This window comes from Narcine bancroftii, chromosome 6 (assembly GCF_036971445.1).
Source record: "Narcine bancroftii isolate sNarBan1 chromosome 6, sNarBan1.hap1, whole genome shotgun sequence".
NCBI classification, from domain to species: domain Eukaryota; kingdom Metazoa; phylum Chordata; class Chondrichthyes; order Torpediniformes; family Narcinidae; genus Narcine; species Narcine bancroftii.
In genome coordinates, this window is record NC_091474.1 from 71,388,407 (window position 1) to 71,410,229 (window position 21,823).

General features: G+C 40.1%; 1 protein-coding gene and 1 long non-coding RNA gene across 10 annotated transcripts in view; one reads left to right on the plus strand and one right to left on the minus strand.

Annotated features, from left to right (window-relative positions):
• The window catches only part of kat6b (K(lysine) acetyltransferase 6B), a 145,972-nt gene that overhangs the window by 48,444 nt on the left and 75,705 nt on the right, over positions 1–21,823 (minus strand). For all 9 annotated transcript variants that reach the window (XM_069885257.1, XM_069885259.1, XM_069885256.1 and 6 more), the window contains 2 exons: positions 21,752–21,807; positions 20,338–20,456 (listed from right to left, as the gene is read on the minus strand). In XM_069885257.1, coding sequence (XP_069741358.1) covers positions 20,338–20,456; positions 21,752–21,807 — 175 coding nt within the window. The remainder of the gene's footprint in view (positions 1–20,337; positions 20,457–21,751; positions 21,808–21,823) is intronic.
• The window catches only part of LOC138736197 (uncharacterized), a 106,632-nt gene that overhangs the window by 43,660 nt on the left and 41,149 nt on the right, over positions 1–21,823 (plus strand). The window lies entirely within an intron of this gene.

Sequence of the window (21,823 nt, forward strand, 5' to 3'; positions counted from 1 at the left end):
GAAATGCATCTGTTCGAGACCAGTGGTTCCACCACCACCATCTTTTATTTTTTTTTATTTTTCACACTATGAACCATACTGACCAAAATACACACAAACATTTCCCTCTTGAATATACACAGTGACATTTTCTCCCCTATTCCCCCCTCCCTTCCCTCCCTCCTTCAACCCCCCTCCCCACCCACTCAACGTTCAACATATATGATACATTAAACCCATTAAACAATGTCCTCACGCAATGAAAATAAACAAGAAAATTGTGTCTTCTACTTTTACATACTGGGTCAGTTCATTTCGTCTTCTTCTCCTTCTGTCATTTTAGGTGGTGGAGGTCCGCGGTAGGACTTCTCTATTGTGTTCCATGTACTGTTCCCAAATTTGTTCGAATACTGTGATGTTATTTCTTAAATTATATGTTATTTTTTCCAATGTAATACATTTATTCATTTCTAAGTACCATTGCTGTATTCTCAGGCTATCTTCTGATTTCCAGGTTGACATAATACATTTTTTTGCTACAGCTAAGGCTATCATAATAAATATTTTTTGTACTCCATCCAAATCGAGTCCAAGTTCTTTACTTCTTATATTACTTAGAAGAAAGATCTCTGGATTTTTTGCTATGTTGCTTTTTGTGATTTTATTTAATTCCTGATTTAGATCTTCCCAAAACTTTTCCACTTTCTCACATGCCCAAATTGCATGTACTGTTGTTCCCGTTTTCTTCTTACAGCGAAAACATCTATCTGATATTGTTGGGTCCCATTTATTTAACTTTTGGGGCATGGTGTATAGCCTGTGTAACCAATTATATTGTATCATGCGTAACCTCATGTTTATTGTATTTCTCATAGTTCCGGAGCATAGCTTTTCCCATGTTTCATTCTTTATCTTTGTTTAGATCTTGTTCCCATTTTTGTTTGGGTGTACAGCTTGTTTCCTCGTTCTCTTTCTCTTGCAGCTTGATGTACATGTTTGTTATAAATCTTTTAATTATCATTGTGTCTGTAATCACATATTCAAAATTGCTTCCTTCTGGTAACCTCAACCTGCTTCCCAATTTGCGTCAATAGTAATTTTGGTAGTTGGTAATTTGTTTTTTTTCCCCTTTCTACGTGAATCTTCTTCCAAATGTTGAGTAGATGGTGCAGTACTGGTGAACTTCTATGTTGCACCAGTTTTTCATCCACTTATAAAGTTTTATGTTCTGGTATCTTCTCCCCTATTTTATCTAGCTCTAACCTGGTCCAATCTGGTTTTTCCCTTGTTTGATAAAAATCTGATAGATATCTTAATTGTGCTGCTCTATAATAATTCTTAAAGTTTGGTAGCTGTAATTCCCTCTTGTTTGTACCATTCTGTTAATTTATCTAGCGCTATCTTTGGTTTCCCCCCTTTCCATAAGAATTTCCTTATTATTTTCTTTAGCTCATTGAAGAATTTCTCTGTTAAGGGAATTGGTAATGATTGAGATAGGTATTGTATCCTTGGGATGATATTCATTTTAATGCAATTTACCGTTCCTATCAGTGTGAATGATAAATCTTTCCAATGTTCTAAGTCATCTTGTAATTTCTTCATTAATGGCTGATAATTTAATTTGTACAGATGGCCTAGATTATTTTCTCGTCTAATATCTAGGTATCGGATTGCTTGTGTTTGCCATTTAAATGGTGATTCTTTCTTAAACTTTGTGAAATCCTCATTATTCATTGGCATCGCTTCACTTTTATTTGCGTTGATCTTGTACCCTGATACTTCTCCATATTCCTTCAATTTCTTATGTAATTCTTTTATTGATAATTCTGGTTCTGTTAAGTATACTATGACGTCATCTGCAAATAGACTGATTTTATATTCCTTCTCTTTTATTTTTATCCCTCTTATTTTATTTTCTGTATTTATCAGTTCTGCCAATGGTTCTATAGCTAACGCAAACAGTGAGGGAGATAGTGGACATCCCTGCCTAGTTGTCCTGGTTAATTTAAATTGGTTTGATATATGTCCATTTACTGTCACCTTCGCCAATGGTCCCTTATATAATGCTTTAATCCAATTCAAAGTACCTCTGTAGTACTTTGAATAAATAATTCCATTCTACTCTGTCAAAGGCTTTCTCTGCGTCTAAGGCAACCGCCACTGTTGGTGTCTTGTTTCCTTGTACTGCATGGATTAAGTTAATGAACTTACAGATATTGTTCGTTGTTTGTCTTTTCTTAATAAATCTAGTTTGATCTAGTTTTACTAGTTTTGGTACACAGTCAGCCAATCTGTTTGCTAATAGGTTAGCTATTATCTTATAATCTGTGTTGAGGAGAGATATTGGTCTATACGATGCTGGTGTTAGTGGATCTTTCCCCGTCTTTGGTATTACTGTAATTATTGCTGTTTTGCATAAATCTGGCATGTTTTGTGTTTCTTCAATCTGGTTCATTACTTCCAGGAGAGGAGGAATATAGAATTCTATTGGGAGTCCGTCCTCTCCTGGCGTTTTATTGTTCGGTAGATTTTTTAATATATCCTGTATTTCCTCTATTTCAAATGATTTTATTAATTTGTTTTGCTCCTCTTCTTGCAATTTCGGAAGATCAATTTTAGCTAGAAACTCATCTATTTTGTCTTCTTTCCCTTCGTTCTCAGTTCGATATAATTGCTCGTAGAATTCCTTGAAGTTTTCATTGATCTCTGTTGGGTTATATGCAATTTGTTGTCCTTTTTCCTTGATGCCAATACCGTTCTTTTAGTTTGTTCTGTCTTAAGCTGCCAAGCTAGTATTTTGTGCGTTTTTTCTCCTAGCTCATAATACTGGTTTTGTCTTCATTATGTTCTTCTCCACCTTGTATGTTTGTAGTGTTTCATATTTTATTTTTTTGCCCACCAATTCTTTTTGTTGTATCTTCCCTTATTGCAAGTTCTTTTTCTGTACTTGCTATTTCCCTTTCCAGCTGTTATATTTCCCGATTGTAGTCCTTCTTCATCTTAGTTACATAACTTATTATCTGCCCTCTGATAAACGCTTTCATTGCATCCCATAGTATAAATTTATCTTTCACTGATTCCGTATTTATTTCAAAGTACATTTTAAAGCTCAATGAATTCTCTAAAATCCTGTCTTTTAAGTAGCATGGAGTTTAATCTCCATCTATACGTTCACGGTGGGATGTCCTCCAGCTCTATTGCTAATAACAGGGGTGAATGATCCGATAACAATCTCGCTTTATATTCTGTTTTTCTAATTCTCCCTTGGATGTGAGGTGACAACAGGAACAGGTCTATCCTTGAGTATGTTTATGTCTACCCAAATAATATGAGTATTCCTTCTCCTTTGGGTGTTTTCTCCTCCATATATCCAAAAGTTGCATTTCCTGCATCTATTTAACCATAAATTTGGTTACTTTGTTCTTTCTGCTAGTCTTTTGTCCAGTTTTGTCCATCTTTGAGTCCAAATTAAAGTTAAAGTCCCCTCCTATCAGTATATTCCCCTGCGTTATCTGCAATCTTCAAAAAGTTATCTTGCATAAATTTTTGATCCTCTTCATTAGGTGCATATACATTGAGCAAATTCCAAAATTCTGAATATATCTGACACTTTATCATTACATACCTCCTTGCTGGATCTATTATTTCCTCCTCTATTTTGATTGGTACATTTTTATTGATTAATATAGCTACACCTCTGGCTTTTGAATTATATGATGCTGCCGTTACGTGCCCACCCAGTCTCTCCTTAATTTCTTGTGTTCCACTTCAGTTAGATGTGTTTCCTGCATGAATGCTAGATCAATTTTTTCTTTCTTCAGTAAATTTAACAGTCTCTTCCTTTTCACCACCTTCTTAAAGGCAGTTACAGATACTGGTCTTGTACATACATTACAGACATGAAGGAAAACAAGATGCAGAACTTTGACCATCAGCAGTGACAAAACAAATGCCAAATACCATCTGAAGGAAATTACAAACAAAATCTACATTTCTTTTAAAATCAGAAATTGGGCTTAGGAATAAGTTTAGTCTTTATAACCTATGAAATGTTGAGGTAAGGAAAATAAAAAAAAACAATTTGGAAAGGAGTTTGTATCGTGAAACAAAAAAAACCTTTAGATCATACAGTCAAGTGTGCTGACTTTATTAATAATAAATAACCATTCCACTTCTTGATAATTATTTGGTGTTCTGCCATAAGGCATTTAGTTTCTCTCTTGAGTGCTATCTCGAAGTTAGATAGGCCAATGTGGATTTTCCAAAATCAAGATACGAGCAAGAATCTCAAAAGCTCATTGTGGTAAACCATTGTAATGCATAATTATCTGGTCAAGTATACCTATTGGCTGGTTGTCCCTGTGGTCCCTCCCCACAGGCTCCTGTTTTCAGGTGACCGTTCCACAGCCCCCTGCAACTCAAGGCAGGACAACCAAACAGTAGGGATATGCTATCTTCTCAAGAGAATTAAAACCTATTGGTTTCTCCACAATTGTGATTGTGTCCTGAGTAATTGATGGTGCATCACTCATTTTTGAGTAATCAGGATTAGTGCATGGCATGACAAAAGTATGTAAATAATTGAGGACAATTGTGAGTATTGTTGTTACAGTGCAACTCATTTGCATCTAGAATTCTGTGACCTTTGATCCATTTAGTTGGATCCTAGTTGTTCAAAGCACAAATGCAGAAAAGAAATTCTAGGCCTTAAGAAAGAGTTCCTAGGCACTCAAAATACAGAACTAAAGTATTAAAGTTGAACAAACTTCAATAATCAAATATTTTTTCCAGAATGACCACAGATATAAACTCTCTGCATAATTTTCAAAAATGATATTCTACAAATTCTTTCTTCCAGTTTGAATGTGGTTAGTTACTTCAGTTAAATGCTGATAGGCAATAAGAAAATATATATGAATTTTGAACGGGAATGAAAATGAGTGTGTTTTCTTAGCCACATGTACATATGCACCAATATTCTTACTTGCTGCAGTCAAGCAAGTACTTTGTAAAATTACAACTTCATTGGTACCAATTAAATTACAGCATGCAAACATAATAAATATAAAAGATAGCTAGGTAATAAATATTCAGGAACAGTTGTGCAAGAAAAAGTGTTTCAACAGTGCAGACAGGTTTTTTTAATGGTGCTGGAGAAGTTTGTGCTTAGGATAGAAGGGGAGGTTCAAGAGGCTGATTAAGTTAGAAAAAGTAACCATTCTTGAACCCAGAGTGCTGGCTTTCAGGTGTCTGTACCTTCTTACCAAAGGTCGCAGAGAGAAGAGGTTGTGACCAGGGTGATGGGAGTCCTTTACCATGACACCTCTTCTTTATTGATTCAGACAAGCCAGGTCCTGGGCTTTCTTTAATTATATCCCTCCCCTCCCACTCCTGCTTATCTTGATCCACAGCTAACTCCCCCACAAAATAGTCTTTCAAGATCTTTCCCATTTCCTCTGGCTCAAAACATAAATCTTGTCAAAGACACTGTCAAACAACATTCACTGCCCTCCATACAACAATCCTGTTCAAAATAATTTTAATGAGTTCATCTCTTCCTTGTTGCCTTTTTAAAAACAACGGCATGACATTAGACATCCTCCAGTCTTCTAGCACTTCAGCAAAGGCTAAGGTGACATAGCTCTGCAAGGGCCTTTGCAATTTCTTCCCTAGCTTCCCACAAGGTGTACGGGTGCACTTCACAAGGTCCTGGGGATCCGTCCACCTTAATACACTCTAAGGCTAACAATACCCCCTCCCAGATAGTTCTTACATGGATCAGGACAGCACAATTAGTTTCCTTCAGACCCTTGGCTTCCAAGATCTGCTCTACCATAATGACTAATGAAAAATATTAATCTAAAATTGCACCAATCTCACATAGCTCCACACAAAGATGGCCATGTTGATCCTTGAATGAGACCTATTCATCCCAAACCACCTTTTTACTTTTAATATATTTGTAGAATTGCTTGGAATTATCTTTATCCTGATCCATCTTATAACCTTTTTTTTGCCCTTCTTGTTTCCCTTTTAAGCATACTCCTACAAGTCTTACACTTTTCATGGGATTTAGTTGATCGCATTCCTTAAATCTGATTCATATCCCCTTCTTTTTCCTGACCAGAGCCTTGATATCTCTCGTCAACCAGGTTCCATAAATTTGGCAGCCTTGCCGTTTATCCAAACAGGAACACGCTGTGCATAAACCTTTGTTCTCACTTTTAAAAGCCTCAAATCCAATTCCAGAGGTAAGAAAAACAACATCATTTAAACCATTTCAGAAGAAATTAGATAATCATGAACACTGGGCGGCACGGTTAATGCAGTGGTTTGTGCAATGCTGTGACAGCACCAGCCATTGGGACCAGGGTTCGAATCCTGCTCTATAAGGAGTTTGTACATTCTCCCCGTGTCTGTGTGGGTTTTCTTCAGGTGCTCCTGTTTCCTCCCACCCTTCAAAACATATGGATATTGTAGGTCAATTGGCTTAATTGGGCACCACGGGCTCATGGGCCCAAGGGTCTGTTACCACGCTGAATGTCTAAATTGAAATTTTAAATTTATAACTTTTATGAGTGATCGCAACACTTAGATTTAAAAGTGTGTGGTGTCAAACCCCATCAAGGGGCATTTGATGTCCTTAACAACACCAGATGATTCATAAAAATATCCAAACACAGATATATTTTTTCTCTTCTTACTTTTACCATTTCATGGTTCTTCAATAAAAGGTAAATGCGAATCAGATCAGGCCTTTCAGACAATCTGAATCGTGAGAGTAAACGGCAGTTTGTATAATTACAAGTAATAGGCAAACTGGATTTTTTTTCAGGAATAAAGTTGGCTTACAGTTACACTATGGTTCAGCAGGGAAACAGGCCCTTCGGCCCACTGTGTTTTACCAACCCACTACTAATACCTCCTACATTAATTCCACTAATGCCAATAACTTTCAAAATGGTCAAGCAAGCCAATTAATTCAGGTGATTTAGAGATCGGCTATCACATTCAGAGCCCCCTCCCCCACAATAAAAAAATTAGTCAGTAAAAAGGAAACATCGAAACATGTTGGTTTATTATCATCTGATTGTTCATATACAATCTGATGAAAAAGTGCCTCTCCAGACCATGGTGCACACACAAAAACAAACAATACCAAGTACATAATGATCACTTAAATAATCAAAATAAGTATTTGGGATGATTTACACAGTTTAAGGATACTGTTAATCAGTCTCATAGCTGGGGAAGAAGTTATTCCCCAGCCTGGCAGTCTTGATTTTGATACTCCTGTTCCACTTTCTCGATGGTAGTGGGTTAAGGATACTATACGCTAGATGGAAAAGGTCTATAATTCCTTAGCCCTATTTAGAGAACGCTCCCAGTAATGATTCCCCCTGAATAGACTTCCAGTCTAATGCTTTGCAGAAACCTTACCATACAATGATGCAGCCAGAAAGGACACTCTCAACTGTGCTCCAGTAAAAGTATGTCAAGATGAGGGCCAGCAGCCTTGCAGGAACACAAGGATAACAAAACAGAAAATGACTTGAGATGCAATTCAGACTCATGGAATATATTTTTTCTCTTTGCAAGCTGTGCAAATTCTTTGTGGAAGATGTTACGAGCCCCGAGGACCTCAAAACCCAGCAGCAATAGATATTCACCAAGACAAATGGTTACTTCAACAAAAGTTGCTTTTAATTATCTTTAAACATGAAAATAGAATCAAACTTTAACTTATCACTACTCACTTACTTAACACCCTTCTAATTCTAAGTGCACGTGTGTGTGTGTGTGTGTGTGTGTGTGTGTGTGTATGTTCAGAAAAAGTTATTTGGTTCACAGTCCAATCTCACTTCTCATTCCTCCAAGTTCACTGGATGCAGGCAATTCTTATACTGTGCACAGAATTTAACATTTATAAAGTTCACCAGGCTTTGATGCTTGAAAGGTAAAAGGTTACCGCTCACGAAGGTTCTTGTTGGTTTTCAGAGAGATTTGTTGTTCCAGGACACCCACAAATGATTTATTCCATCAGCCACTTCAGTGCCTTGCTGATGAAACTTGCCCCCTCAGGGTTCTCTAGATGATAACCTCTTTCTTTCAGGTCACCAGAGTTCTTTTTTGTTTCTCCCATTTCAAGTGAAACATTAGACAGCCAGTCCTCTCCTCTTGCATGAACCACAAGGGCTTTGACCAGAATGAATTAAGCATTCATAACCCGTCTTCCAAATGGGGTTTACTACAAGCTTGCCAGCTTGTCCTGTTCCAGTTCAAGCTGCTGCTACTGTCTGTAACACTGTAGAACTGATCTGTCTGTCTCTCTTACAGAGAAAAAGCCTGTTTGACTCTTTGCTTGCAAAATCACATGACCCTCTTAAAACAGCAGTTCCCCTACAGACAGAATGCGGCTCCAACAAGCTCTTTTATCTGTTGTTCTCTTGGGAACTCTCCAAAGCTTTTGCAAAGGCTCTGAGGCCCCAACATGCCTACCATTAGCAGAGCTTCAGTATTTTAAATAAGATCTGTTTTAAAGTGTTTGTATGTGGTCTACTCCAACAAACCCTGCCCCAATTTATCTCCCAAAAACATATCTAGATTCTGTCACAAAGACAACAGCACTGCAGTTTTCTTCAGAACCAGCTGGGTTATGCTTCATTATCAATTCAAAAGAAAAACTTGACCTGATGTAAAAATTGACAATTGTTACAGGACCAATTAAACTGCATCTCATTAACTGAGTTCGATTATACTGATAAATTACATATATATTTAAAAATTAAACTGGATAAGACTGTTCTCTAAATGTCTCAGTATCCATAAATACTCTTTAGTCATGTAAAAATACAAATAATTAGGATATCTAATGTATAATGCATCATGCTATTTTACTTATACAACCAGGCTTTTAATTTAGTTTATTTTTAAGTAATAAAATATATTGCTGGTAAAAAAAAAAGTTCTAAAAAATTTATTTAAAGAAATACCCATCCAGAACCATTTGTTGCAGATACTGGTCTTCAATTTGATAACCAGAAATCTCACACATTAATAAAACACAGGGAACTGTATCTGAGGGATAAAGAAAAATCTCTGAAGGCTATCCTGGACCTATGAGCAGAAGCACCCTATTCCCCAGCACTGTAATCTGTCACCTCAATATGTGCAAAAATTAGTCTCTATAATTGTATGTTACAGAATTACAGAACCAAAAGCAATTTGGGTAATACACTAATCCTTACCTCAAGCACTGATTCCCTGTAGCTCAGCCTCACTAATCTCTTGTCTCACCTGGCATCTGTGGAGAGGGCTACGGCCGAAAACAAAGGGGAAATTCAATCAGTGCTCATTTGAGTTGGGGTTGCACAAACAAAAGTAAAAAAAAAGCAAGGAATTTTGACCTGACCATGCTGGAATAAATGTTTTAATGATTTCCAGAGAGCACCGATGGAAAAAATGTGCTCATTCCTTCTTCAACAATTACAGTTTTATTGGATCCTAATTGCCTTTGTACAGACAATGAAATTGGAAGATTTCAAAGTCTGGAACAAATATGGACACTCAGATTCCTAAGGTTTCATGGCAAGTATATCTAATAAGAAAGGCACTAGTATATGCAAGGATTATAACAACAGCATTATACAGTCCAATAAATAGTCATACAACATGGAAACAGAACATTATGTCGATCACTTCCATAGCAACTAGTGAGGATCCTTCTACAAAACCTCATCTTTAAGCATTTGGCACAAAGCCTTAAATGGTTGGATGATTCATGTGTTTGTCTTGAAATTCCTCAAACTCTTGCTTCCATCACTCCCTCCAGCAGTGCATTCTCGGTACTCACCATTCTCTGGGTGAAAACTTTCCCCCTCATATTGCCTCTAAATCTCTTGCCCTTTAATTTTAATCAGTCCTCAGTTTTATTCACCTCTGATGAGGAAAAAAATGCTTGCAATTTTATTAGGTATATACCCATCATAATCTTACATAGCTCAACCTCCTCCACTCTAGGGAACCAGATCTAGCTTCTCCAGTCTCTCCTCAGATCTAAAACTCTCCATCCCAGGCAACATCCTGGTGAATTTCCTCTGCACTTCTCCAGTGCCATCATATGTTTCCTATAGTAGGGTGAACTGAACTGCATGCAGAAAGTCGAAGAACTCTTCTTAAAGTTTTATACAGTATAGATTATTGAAAGTCGATGGACTTATGAAAACTTTGCCACTTCGTCATTCCAAGGGTATCTTACTTTGAAGCATATGTTTTTATTAAACACTGGTGAAGATAGCAATGGGCATTTACTGTAGTTAAATAGAGGAATATACCTTAGCCAGAAAGTTTTATCTGTTCAAGAATATACTAATGAGAAAGAGTAAAATATGCATTCTTTGGGGTCAGCTGGCTTAAATGACTCATACAAAACAACCTCCTACCATTTACCATCTTTGTTCCTTGCTATTTTAAAATAATATTAGAAAGATTATTTTACTCCATTGTTTGCATTAACAATGATTTGACAGTTGAAATTTAAATATACAATTGCTGGTATCAAAAATAACAGTTACCCAGAACAGAACTGTTCCTCAACCCTTCTTAAAATGTTCAACAACTTACAAGCAAAGAGGGACCTTGGGAACGGGTAAGTTGCTGACTAACACTGAACAAGATAAGTGTGAATCCTGATTGACAAAATGTGTTTTCGTCCCTGTCCATATGAACAATCAATAGTGCATGAACTATACATATAGTTTGCTGGCATTTTCCAGCTACCAGCTAAACTATGCCTTCTTTTCCAATTGAATTGGAAGAAGTATGTTAAAAAGAATTGATATTCTACTCCAAATTCAAGAATGTTGCTGAGACGTCTTTTTGAAAAAGTACTTTCAATCAAATATCTGATAGCCCCAAAATCAGAGAACTGATAATAATCTTACAAAATATTGGCTCTTCAGCCCATAACATTGTGCCAACCCATATGAACCCATTACACAATCAATCTAACCCCTCCCTCCCCAGTTCTTTTTGTATCAACCTCAATCACTACCCTGGAACAATACGCACAACACCTCCAAACTACTAACCCACTCCTCCACTTCCTTATCCAAGTAATTTATAAAGATCACAAAGAGCAGGCATCTCAGAACAAATCCCTGCAGAACACCACCAGTCACGATCTCCAGTCAGAATATGTTCCATCTACGGCCACCTCTGCCTTCTGCAGGTAGACAAGTTACAAAATAACCCTATTTCTTCCGATCCCATGACTTTTTGGATGAAACTACCATGGCGATCCTTGTCAAATGCCTTATTAAAATCAATATATACATCAATCTGTTTTGTCACCTCCTCAAAAAACTCAATTAGCTTTATAAGGGAGGACCTGTCCCTCACAAAGCCATGATGACTATCCCTATGGTTCTCCAAATACTCACAAATCCTCTCCTGAAGAAATCTCTTCTGGACTCTTGCAGATTTCTTTAATACTACTTGCCAAGGCCCTCTCATAACCCTTTCTTTCCTTCCTAGCTACCTTATAATTATCAAGAGCCCTGTTCTTTTCTTTCTTCCTCTTGACCTGGTTAGCATAGTGGTTAGTGCAGAGCTATTACATCGGCAACGACCCAGGATTGAATCTGGTGCTGTCTATAAGGAGTTTGTATTGTAGCTACTGTGTTGCAGTGTGAAATGAAGAACAAGAAAATGATTATAGTTAAGTCGGTTTAATAAAGGTTTGACTCAAACGGTGACCTGCAGCTTTTGAAAACCCTGTGCGTTCCTAATGACATCACAGTGTCACTCGAAACCTCCCGAGCCAGCTCAATTAAGACTCTGGTGAGCCGCTGCATGGCCCTCCTCCCACCCAGAACCAGCGATAGGAGGCTAAACCTCTGCCATTACTTTCCATCGTTTTTGGGTGGTTATTTGCGCCTATGCATCGGAGGTAGTGGCAAAGGCCAATAAGGATCAAGATGAGCGGGCTTTAGTCAGTCAATCTTAAATGTCTCTGGATCCCCCCAAATGTCCAGTATACAAGTTGTATGATTGTTTTATAGCACTCTGAAGGGGCTCTCATACGGCCTCTGTAAGGGTGGCCCGTGTGCACCTCTATGCACAGTCCTGGAGTTCCTTTGGGACGAAGGGTGTTGTTGTTCCAAGCCTTGACATTGGAACTGGGGCCAATTTTCCAAGCCGCTCCTGCTGTCTGCCTAAGACTTCAGTCGGTGGCACCTTCTGTCTGTGTGCTGCAGACACAAATTCCCCAGGTACAATGAGTGGGCTCCATAAACCAACTCAGCTGGAGAGAAGTTGAGCTCCTCCTTGGATGCTGTTCTTATTCCCTGGAGGATCCACGGCACCTTCTCAGCCCAATCAGGTCCCTGGAGGCAGGCCATCAGTGCAGCCTTCATGTGCCTATGGAACTGCTTCACCAGGCCATTTGACTGTGGGTGGTAGGCTGTCGTGTGGTCGAGCTGCATTCCCAGCAGTCGGCACAAAACATCCCAGAACGCAGAGATAAACTGTGGGCCTTTGTCAGAGGTGACGTGTGTGGGTAGGCCAAACAAAGATACCCAAGAAGAAATAAAAGCTCTGATGCATGAATCGGTTAATGAGTCTGTCAAAGGAACTGCCTTCGGCCACCTAAAGAATCTGTTGATGAACATTAACAAGTACCTAGACCCTCGTGACACCAGAAGCAGGCCGACATTGTTGACATGCACGTGGTCGAATCTGTGCTGTGATGGCTGGAAAGGCTGAAATGGTGCCTTCATGTGCCATTGTACTTTTGCAGATTGGCAGTTTGTGCACGTCTTTGCTCAGTACGCAAACTGTTTTTTGAGTCCATGCCATACAAACCTGTTGGCAGTCAGAAAGACTGTTGCTCGAATGAAGGGGTGGGACAGTACATGAATGGCATCGAAAATGCAACAGCTCCATGCAGCAGAGATGATAGGGCAAGGCTGACCTGTGGAAACATAGCACAGGAGAGTGGTACTTTGTATCCCAAAGGCTACATCCTCGAGTTGCAGGCTCGTGACAGCAGTTTTATAAGCCGGGAGTTCGTCGTCCTGGCGCTGAGCTTTGGCGAGCACCATGTCACCTTCACCCGTTCAGAAGCCAAATACTGTTTGAACGGAGGAGCAGGACAGGGCATAAGTCATCACATTACTCTTATCGGAGATTTGTTTAATCCTAGTTGAAAACTCTGATACGTAGATAGGTGGCATTGCTGGCAGGTTGACCAGAGATCTGATGCCTTCATGAAGGCTAACGTTACTGGTTTGTGGTCAGTAAAAACTGCGAAGTAACTGTCTTCGAAAAAAATAGCGGAGGTCTCTGACTGCTAGGTATAGTGCCAGCATGTCCCTATCGAATATGCTGTATTTTGTTTCCAGAGGGCAGAGGTGCCTACTAAAAAATGCTAGAGGCTTCCATTGTCCATTGGTGTACTATTCCAAGACCCCGCCTACAGCCACGTCGGACACGTCTATAGTCAAGGCAGTTGTTGCATCCATTTGTGGATGGACCAGCAATGTTGCCTTCGCTAGGGCACCTTTTGTCTGCTGGAATGCTACTGTCGTCTCCTTTGTCCATTTGAATTCTTTGGCACCGCTGGACATAAGGTCAAAGTGGGGTTTCATAATATGACCTGCAGAGGGAATAAATCGGCGAAAGAAATTGACAATCACCACAAATTTCTGGAGTTCTTTGATAGTATCAGGCCTTGCGAATTTGAGGATAGCTTCCACCTGCTAGGTAATGGAACGGCACACCAGATGCTGATAGGATGTCCAAAGAACTTGATAGGGGACTGCCAAAATTTCCTCTTGGCAGGGTTCACAGTTTGCCCAAACTCCTGTAGGCGGCAACAGAGAAAACGCAGATGCTGCAGGTGTTCTTTGTGGGAGTGGCTGGCGATGAGTATGTCATCTAAGTATACGAAAAGTAAGTCCATGTCTCACCCCACTGCATCCATTAATCACTGGAATGTTTGTGCAGCATTTCTGAGTCCAAAAGGCATTCTCAAAAATTTGAAGACGCCGAATGGTGATGTGCTGGTGGACTTGATCACATAACTCCAGGTTTACAGGTATTTTGTGGCACCGTCAATTTTAGGAAGTGTCCTGGCCCCATGTAAAGTCATATATACATGGCACAGATTAGCAGCTTGCAGTGGTAGCATCGTTGAGACGCCTGTAATCCCCAGCCTCCTGTGGCTTTGGGCATCGTATGTAGCAGGGAAGCCCATGGGCTATCAGACCTGCATATGATTCCAAGTTCCTCCATTTTGTGGAACTCTTGTTTTGCAAGCTGCAAATTGTCGGGCATCGAGCTTGGGCATGTAGAGGAGGACCTTGGGTAAGGATGTGGTGTGCAACGCCATGTTTGCGTGTGGTAGTGGAGAAATGGGGAGTGACAATGTCCGGATACTCCGCAAAAGGTTTGGTGAATTAGTTGCTCAAGTACACCACAGTGTCTTGGAGCAGGGCGAGTAGTTTGGTTTTTCCAAGGCGTAAAGTCTGGAACGTTGTGGTGTTCACCAACCAGTGCCCTTTTAAATGGGTTCTGAGGAAGTCGACACCCAGCAATTGCCGGGACACAGCAGCAAGAATGAACTTCCATGTGAACTTATTGTTGCCAAATTTCAGGGGTATAGTCTGTGCGCCGTACGTATAAATCAAACTGTTATTCACCGCAGTGAGTGCTAGACCCATGTTCTTGGAACAGGTGTCAAAGCCCGAAGGAGGAAGGACACTAACCTCCCTACCCGTGTCAACTAGAAATTTGCACTGGGAGAGTTTGTCCCAGATGTAGTCTGTTACAGTGCCCAGCCGCCATAGCCATTAGCGACAACTGGTCATGGTGTTTTCCCGGAAAAGTGCAAGGGGGTCGGCAGCGGCGAGCTCCAGAATCCCAGTGTTAATGGCAAAATCACCACGTGGTTGTCAAGGAGTCATGCTTGTCCGGGGGAGCGTGCGCCCTCGTCACCGGTACTTTGGAAGCCTGGACCTTTGGGTGTGACGCAGCAGTATTTTCTGTGGGCCTTGCTGTTTCGCACACCACAGAATGTCTGAATTGGCAGCAACTGTTCGAGGTTGTCAATGTCCTTGTCAGCAAACATGAGGCGATTGTCTTCTGGCATTTGCTTTAAAAGCAACTACTCGAAGAGCAACCAAGGCCCACGGCTGTCTGGCAGTGCCAACATGTCGTTCATTAACTCCAAATGGGCACGATCCCCCAGGCCATCAATATGGAGGAGCTGTGCAGCTCGCTCACGCTGAGAAATCATAAATCTGGAGAAGGAGGGCTATTAGTGGTTTGTACTTGCCGAGAGCTGGTGGTTCCTGAAGGAAATCCACTACTTGACCAGCCATGTCCTGGTTGAGGGCTCTTACCACATGATAGTACTTAGTGCCGTCCACTTCTATCTTGCGAATGTGGAACTGTGCCTCAGTCTGCTCGAACCAAACTTCATTTTGAATGGTCCAAAAGACTAAGCAGTTTGAGCAAAACCGTTGCGTTGTCCATGCCTGGGGTCACTACTGTAGCAACTGTGTTGCAGTGTGAAATGAAACAGTGACATGCAGCTTTTTAAAACCCCACACATCAACGCATTGTGATGTCGCGACAGCACTCGGAACCTCCCGAGCCGGTTCGATTAAGACTCCGGTGAGCCACTACAGTACATTCCCTGTGTCTGCGTGGGTTAATTCCAGGTGCTGTGGTTTCTTCCCACCCTTCAAAAACTTATTGGGATTAATTGGTGTATTTAGAGGGCAAGGGCTTGTGGGCTAGAAGGGCGTTACTATGCTGTATATCTAAATTTAAGTGTTCCACCTCTCATGCATTATGATTGTTACCCATCCATCCTCTCCTTGTCTCAATGGGACAAATCTATCTTGAATCCCATCTAAGTGGTTCCTAAACAACCAAAATCACCACATTTCTATTGTGCATTCCCCCATGATCATCTATTGCCAATTAACACTCCCAAGTTTCCAGCTTATCCTAAAACCATTGAAATGAGTCCTTTCCTAATCAAATACTTTCCCACACTGCCTGTTCTTGTCCATGGCTACGCAAAAGATTAAGGAATTGTGGTCATTATCTCCAAAGTGCTCGCCCACCAAGAAGTCTGCTACCTAACCAAATTCATTGCCCAATATTACATCTAATAATGGCCTTCCCTCTTGTCAGCTTGACATGGTGTGTCTGGAATCCTCAGACACAGCTAGTACATTCTTCTCCACACAAACCCTTCTACTGAGGAGGTGCCAATCAATATTAGGTAAGTTCAAGTTGCCCATGACAATAACCCTGTTATTTTTGCATCTTTCCAAAATCTACCCACTTATTGGTTCCTCAGTGGCCTGGTGGTTATTTGGGGGCCTAATATTATACACCAATAGAGTGATCACTCCCTTCCTTTTTCTGACTGCCACCCATACTGACTCAGGAGATAATCTTCTGCAGTTGTGATATTATCCCTGATTAGCAATCCCACTCTTCCCATCTTTCCTCCTTCCCTATTCCTTTCGAAACATCTAAAACCCAGAACATCAATCAGCTAATCATGCCCTTGTATCAACCAGGTCTCTGCAATGGCTACCACATTATAATTCTTTGCACTGATCTATGCCCCAAGTTCATCACCCTTATTCTTAATATCTCTCACATTAAAGTAAACTCATTTCACCCATCCAACTGTTTGCATTTATACCCTCTCCACTGTCTATCTTTCCTCACAGTCTCCCTGCAGAGTGGCATTGACATGTTGTTGAAATCGGCTTAATAAAATGGTAGATAATCTAGACAAATGTAAGGTTTTGCGAGCACTAATGAGGCTGGGGAATATACAATCAATGGAAAGATTTTAGGGAGTATTGAGAAACAGAAGAACCTAAGAGCATGTCTATAGATCTTTGAAGATGCCAATGCAGATAAACAACGTGGTTAGGGCACTGGCCTCCTTTAGTTGGTGCTCTTAATACAGAAATATGATAGTTATACTCCCACTTCATAAAACTTTGGTCAGACCTCAGCATGCAGTTCTGGATATCAAGGTATACGAAGTACGTCATAGTACTACTCTGTTCATACTCTAATCCTACTTTATTCCATGTACAACCAAGTTCATCTCTAACTCAATCAATAAATTTGCTAATGGCACCACCATTGTTGGTCGAATAAATGGAAACAATGAGTCACAATACAGGATGGAGATTGAGAACCTAGTTTGGGTGGTCCCAGAACAAGAATGTTGCTCTCAACCAAGATCAAAGAGCTTATTGATGATTTTAGGAAGGAGAGGCCAGGGCACCATACAACTAAACTATCTGCATCAATAGGAAAGAGGTGAAGGAAGGTGTGTGTGGGGTTCAGAACTTTGAAAGTTCTTGGGGGCTCCAAATTTAGGAAGATGCTTCCTGGAGCCAACACACTGAAGTAACACAAAGGCAGCTTACCAATGCCTCTATTATCTAAGGTGTTTGAAGAGTATCTGGCTTGTCGCTGGATACTCTATCAAACCTCTACAGGTGCAATATGGAAAATATACTGGCTGGTTGCATTACAGCCTGGTTTGGTAATTCGAGTGCCCAGGAATGCAGAAGATAGTAAACACACCCAGGTCCATCACAGGCTATGACCTCCCATCCATTGTCGACATCTATGTGAGGCTCTGATTCAAGAAGGAAGTCAACATTATGAAATATCCCATTGCCCTTGTCACAAACACATGGCTACCTTGGGAGAAGGTACAAAAAGCTTAAAAACCAGGACCTCTCAGTTCAAGAACAATTTATTTTCAACAGCTATCAGACTCTTGGACCTCCCCTTGTTACACTAATCATGGACTGCTCTGACACCACAACAGGACTGTTTACACTGTTACAAGCCACTCTTTTTACATTAGGATTACTGTGAATATTTATGGATCTTATGCATTTATTTTCTTTTTTAATTCAATTGATTTCTATTATGGATTTCATTTTACAAGTACCTGTTTGGCTGAATTTTGGTGCATATGTACAGTATAGAATGTGTATGACAATAAACACATTATCATTACCCACTCCAAGTTGACTTGCCTGAATAGCACACAAAACAAAGCTTTTCATATTTCTCAACACATGCAACAATAAACAATTTAATATTAGCAAGTGCCAAAATTGTATGCCAGAGTAATTGGTCATGCTGTCAGTGGACAAGGCCAGTACCCAGCTTATGCTCCAGCACAATATCTCAAATACAATTAAAAAATATTTCAAGTGATAGCAATACCTAACAATAATCCCCACAAAAAAAAGTCAATCAGCAACAATCCTCTAAATGCAGAATAATGTCTTTAAATGGAGCATGTAGGCTAACTTCCTGATAGTGAATGCATGCCTGATGTTGTAGTGTGTGCTGGTTACAGCATCAGGCTGTGGGGGGATGAAGTCAGCATTACATACTGCCTAGCATCGTGTATGCTGAGTAAATTTGTTAAATTCTCTGTTTTGAGTTCAAGGGTAGAGAGGTCATGTTGCAACTTTACAAATCTACGGTGAGATGCACTTAAAGAGTATTATGTTCATTTCTAGTCATCTTAATATATGAAGGATGTGGAAGCTATGGAGAGGGTGCAGGGGAGATTTCCCAGGATGTTACCTGGATTAGAAAACAAGTCTTATGCAGAACAGAGCTGGGATTTTTCTCTTTGGAGCAAATAAAGATGAGAGAAGTCTCAAAAGATTCTGAGAGGCATAGATAAGCTCGAGCCTTTTTCCCAGGGCAGCAATAGCAAACATGGGAGGGGGATCATCTCTACAAAGTGAAAGGAGAAAAGTTTAGGGGAGACATTAGGAGTAAGCTTTTTTTTTTTACACAGAGTTGTGGGTGTTTCGAATGCCTTGCCAGGGATGGTCAAGGAGGCTGAAACCTTAGGGGCATTTAAGAGACTCTTATACAGGGACAGGGATGAAAGAAAAATAGAAGGGTTTAGTATTTTTTTGGTCGGCACAACATCGAGGGCCGAAGGACCTGTACTGTGTGGTACTGTTCAATGTATATTTTATTGGGCAGGTTGATGCCCTCACCCACATGGCAACAAGTATTGCCCCAGAACTTTGATTTTGTTAAATGTGATTATATTATCAGCCAAACAAAGGTAATTGAACAGCATAATTCAACAAAGGGCAAAGATCTATTACAATGGCTTTCTTCTTAATGCAACTGAAGTCAAGAAATATAAACCACTAGAAACTGTTTGTGTGATTTTTTTTCAAACACAGGTCATAGAATTGGAAAAAAGAGAATGCACTTGCTAGAATCTGTAAGAAAAATCAGAACACTAAAAACTAGTGGATCAAGCCCATTTGTGGAAGCAAAAAGCTAGAAGTCATTTAGGGTTGAGACTTTGCATCAGGACTGAGAGAAGAGGAAAGAATATCTCTATGAGAGAGGGGCTGGACAGAATCGGGCAGGTGGTAGGTGGAACCAGATTGGGGGAGGGAAAGGAATGATGGGTAGAGGGAACAAGATGGGAAAGGTAAACAAAGGGAGAAGAAATCATGTGGACAGTCAAATGTCTGGGTAAACACCAGGGGTGTAGATTACCTGAAATCGAAAAATTCAATGTTTATGCCATTGGATAGCTTACATTGAGGAACTCACAACCCAATGGCATGAGTGAGCAACTTAGGACAGTACGGTTAGCGTAGCTGTTAGCATGGTTCTGTTATCAGAATCAATATTTATTGTAACGAACAAGTCATGGTTGGTAACGGGTTTTGAATCCCACGCTGTAAAGAGTTTGCATGTTCTCCCTGAGGAGTTTGAATGTTCTCCCTGTGTCTGCATGGGTTTCCTCTGGGGACTCCAGTTTCCTTCCACCATTCAAAACATACTTGGGGTGTAGGTTAATTGGGTGCCAAAATAATCTGTTACCATGCTGTATGCCTAAAAAATTCACCAATCCTATGGTATGAACAGTTAATTATCCAATGTCAGGTAATCCACACCCTGGTGTTCTCCTGCTGACACACACCTGTCCATGTGGCTTCTTCTCCCTTTGTTTACTTCTCCCTTCTACCCACAACATCCCTTCAGTTTGTTCAATCTGTCCAGCATCCCCCCTCCCCCCGACATCTGGTTCCATCTATGAAACTCTGTCATCTCACCACCCCCACCCACTCATACTTCTAAATTTTCCTCTTCCCTCAGTCGTGATACAGGTCCTTGATCCAAAATGTCACCATACATCTTTTGCTTTTACAGTTGCTTCTTGACCTGTTGAGTTTTTCCACTGTTCTGCTTTTTGTTCATTAAAATAGAGATTGTTTCATCAGTCAAATAAAAAGATCTCACCTGGAGTGACAGATGACGAGCTTGCTTGAACATTTCTAAATCTTCCTCTGTCACGTTGTCCTGATGGCAAGCCACATTTTCAACAAAGCTTTCCTTTTTGATATTTTTCATTTCCTTGTCTGTGGTTCATCAAAACACCAAGAGAAAAATGATTATACACCTGAGCAAACAATTCCTTAAAAGCCTTACAACAACTTCTTGTGCTTTGCTACTCAGGCGTGGTAAATTAGAACTCCCCATTTAACAATTGTAAGTACCAATGACTGCACAAATAAACAAAACATGCAGTCCAGGCAGGCAGAAGTGCATTTGATTTGTTGCCAAAATCCAGCAAGGTTGACTACTTTATAGAAGGAAAATTAGCAGAGAAAAATGGAGTAAAATATATAGTGGCATTTCTATCATTAATACAACAGCTATTTTTCACATAAAAGCCTTGGAAACAAAGAATCTAAATGGATGCATCACTGATGAGAAATGGCTAGAAGAATGTCTGGAAGCGTGTGAGAAGATGCAGAGACAGAGAGGCTACACAGTCTTTCGATATTCTCACTACTACAAAAGAAGCTAACTGCATAAGGTGCCTGAATGGTTTTTTTTATTAGCATTGGAAAAAAGACGATAAGTTTTGTTTAGTAAATATCCTTCTAAAAGAGAAACAAGAGAAGATGCTAAGGGCTATGTGACAAAATATCATGAACTGTTACTGGACAGGCTGGGTGCTGTTTAGGACCTTTGCTTACCATCATCCTGCTCACATTAAGCTCCTGCTAAGGAATTCCCCACTTCAGGGGATCACACTAATATTTGGTGCTTGAGAAGCTTGTCTCAAGTAAAGCAAATGATTTGATGAACATGCTCTGAAAATCCTTCATTCATGGGAAAGGCAAGGAAAAAGAGATAATTTCAATCATGGGTATCAACTTAGATGAGATACATAACTGTTTGGTTCATTTTATGAGATTCCCAATGAATGGTGAAAATATGAAACAGCCCATCAGTGGGATCCCTTGGATGGCTATTGTCAGGAAAGTTGTTAAGTGAGAGAACATTAAGAGGACTGGAATAAGTTGAGGGGAAGTAGGTGGAAGTGCCGGATTTCTGTGGACCAGGGCTTTGATTTGAATGCAGAGATCAGCAGGAATTAAATTTTGAGTAGCTGATGGATTCAGACTGTTGTCTTTTCTCAGCAAATAGCACTTGGAGAAGTTGACTTCTTCACCTTTTGCCTTTTGGCAAAAAGGGATATAAGAAATGTAGTTTGCAAATCAATAAGATCAATAATATTTTGGTTAAGTATGAATGAGGAGGTAATAGTCAGTCAGCATTAGGTTCATGAATTAATCTGCTGCTCGAGTCCTCAGAGTTGCAGTATGATAAAAGTATGTAGAGATTTTAGACTTTTGATCCCTACCAGATGACCCCTTTCCTGTGTCCAATGTCAAAGATCCTTCAGTATTGTCTGTAGATCTGTGGAAAAGTGCAA